Raw genomic sequence first — 1902 nt, 5'->3', positions numbered from 1 at the left:
TGTGTGGACCTCTGGTTTTATAGGGCTGGATGGGGGGGTCACCTGTATGCAGTGGTGCTTGAAGGCTCCAAGGAGTGTCTACACTGCACCTGGGTGGGAGCAAGGGCTGATCCCGCAGCTGGAAGGTGTGTTCTGGTGTTCTGAAAGGTGCTCTGGTGCTGGACATCCACCCTCCCACAGATGGAGGGAACTGCAAGCCCAGTTCTCAGTCCATCCAGGGACTGGTTGAAAGCCCAGTAGTACACAGAGGGGACACAGCAGATGTTGAACCAAGACCAGGGACACAGCAGATGTTGAACCAAGACCAGGGCCCCTTTCTCCTCTGCCCCCATGGCAAGGCTAGTCCCATGTGGCTGTGCACCCTGGTCTTTGGGCACCCAGAGGGACATCAGGCTGGTGGGGGCATGGGTCACATGGAGGCCCTGGGCCTGAATCACCCCTTCCTGCAAGTCTGGATTGGAAGGTGGAGGCCCCTCCCCCGCCTGCTCTGGACATAAATGGGAGGGGCGCTCCTCTGGGTAGAGAGGAACAGGCACTGGCCAAGGTAAGATTCCCTCTCAGAGACCCCAGCATCAGTGAGGTGCCCTGGAGCAGAGTGGCCAGACCTCAGACCCAGAGCACTGACACCCCAGGTTCCCAGGCCTGGGCCACCCCAATCCCCATTCCCTGCTCCTTTGGCATCATCCTGCCCCCTGCACTCGTAGACCCATCCACCCAACACCAGCCGGGCTCAGGCCACCCCTTCCTGACCCTTCCAGATGCTGAATCTGCTACTGCTGGTGCTGCCTGTCCTGGTGAGCCCCGTCTATGCAGGCCCTGGTGAGTCCCTGCCCCCCCACCCCACAGGTGGGGTTGGGTGGGCCAGAGCTGGCCAGGGTGGACCCTGACCCCCCTGCTCTGCCTCAGCTCCAGGCCAGAGCCTGGAGCGAGCGGACATCGTGGGGGGACAGGATGCGCCCGAGAGCAGGTGGCCCTGGCAGGTGAGCCTGAGAGCCCGTGGCCAGTTCTGGCAGCACATCTGTGGGGGATCGCTCATCCACCCCCAGTGGGTGCTGACGGCAGCTCACTGCGTGGGACCGTGAGTCTCGGGTCCTGGGGAGGGTCCGGGCTCCACCCTCACTCTGGAGCCCCTGGGGCTGCCTGCTGGTTGGGTGAGGCCCTCCTGAGCCGCAGCCGCCCCCCAGGCACATCCAGCGCCCAGCCCTGTTCCGTGTGCAGCTGCGGGAGCAGCACCTCTACTACCACGACCAGCTGCTGAGGCTCAGCAGGATCCTCCCGCACCCTGACTACTACACGGCCGAGGGCGGGGCGGACATTGCCTTGCTGGAGCTGCTGGAGCCTGTGAACACTTCTGGCCCTGTCCACACGGTCACCCTACCCCCCGCCTTGGAGACCTTTCCCCCGGGGACGCCATGCTGGGTGGCAGGCTGGGGGGACGTGGACGACGATGGTAGGTGTCAGGGACAGCTGGGGGCCAGGACAGGGAACTGGGCAACACCCACCCTAACCCCTGGGGCTGCCTCAAGGGGACAGGGTCTCATCCTGGACCACAGCCATCCTGAGGTCAGGCCTCCTCCCCACAGTGCCCCTCCCGCCACCATACCCCCTAAAGCAGGTGAAGGTCCCCATTGTGGAAAACCACCTTTGTGACGTCCAGTACCACACGGGCCTCTGCACGGGGGACAACGTGCGTATCGTCCGGGATGACATGCTGTGTGCCGGGGAGTCCGGAAGGGACTCCTGCCAGGTGGGCCCTGCAAGCCCCCCGCGCCTCCAGCTCCCCACCCTGGGCCTTGCCAGAAAGCCTGACCCTTGTCCTCCCCAGGGCGACTCCGGAGGGCCCCTGGTCTGCAGGGTGAGGAAGACCTGGCTGCAGGCAGGCGTGGTGAGCTGGGGGGAAGG

General features: G+C 64.7%; 1 protein-coding gene across 1 annotated transcript in view; it reads left to right on the top strand.

Annotated features, from left to right (window-relative positions):
• The first annotated feature begins 758 nt into the window (after positions 1 to 758).
• Positions 759 to 1902, top strand: part of LOC103254059 (tryptase delta-like) — a 1743-nt gene continuing 599 nt past the window's right edge. The window contains exons 1-5 of the mRNA XM_008052227.1: positions 759 to 819; positions 907 to 1078; positions 1185 to 1450; positions 1584 to 1747; positions 1826 to 1897. Of these exons, the coding sequence (XP_008050418.1) occupies positions 759 to 819; positions 907 to 1078; positions 1185 to 1450; positions 1584 to 1747; positions 1826 to 1897 (735 nt within the window). The remainder of the gene's footprint in view (positions 820 to 906; positions 1079 to 1184; positions 1451 to 1583; positions 1748 to 1825; positions 1898 to 1902) is intronic.

This window comes from Carlito syrichta, unplaced genomic scaffold (genome assembly GCF_000164805.1).
Source record: "Carlito syrichta isolate Samal-C Ts95f unplaced genomic scaffold, Tarsius_syrichta-2.0.1 Scaffold69329, whole genome shotgun sequence".
Lineage (NCBI taxonomy): Eukaryota > Metazoa > Chordata > Mammalia > Primates > Tarsiidae > Carlito > Carlito syrichta.
Note: the sequence above shows the minus strand (reverse complement) of the source record. Positions and strands in the feature narration are given on the sequence as shown.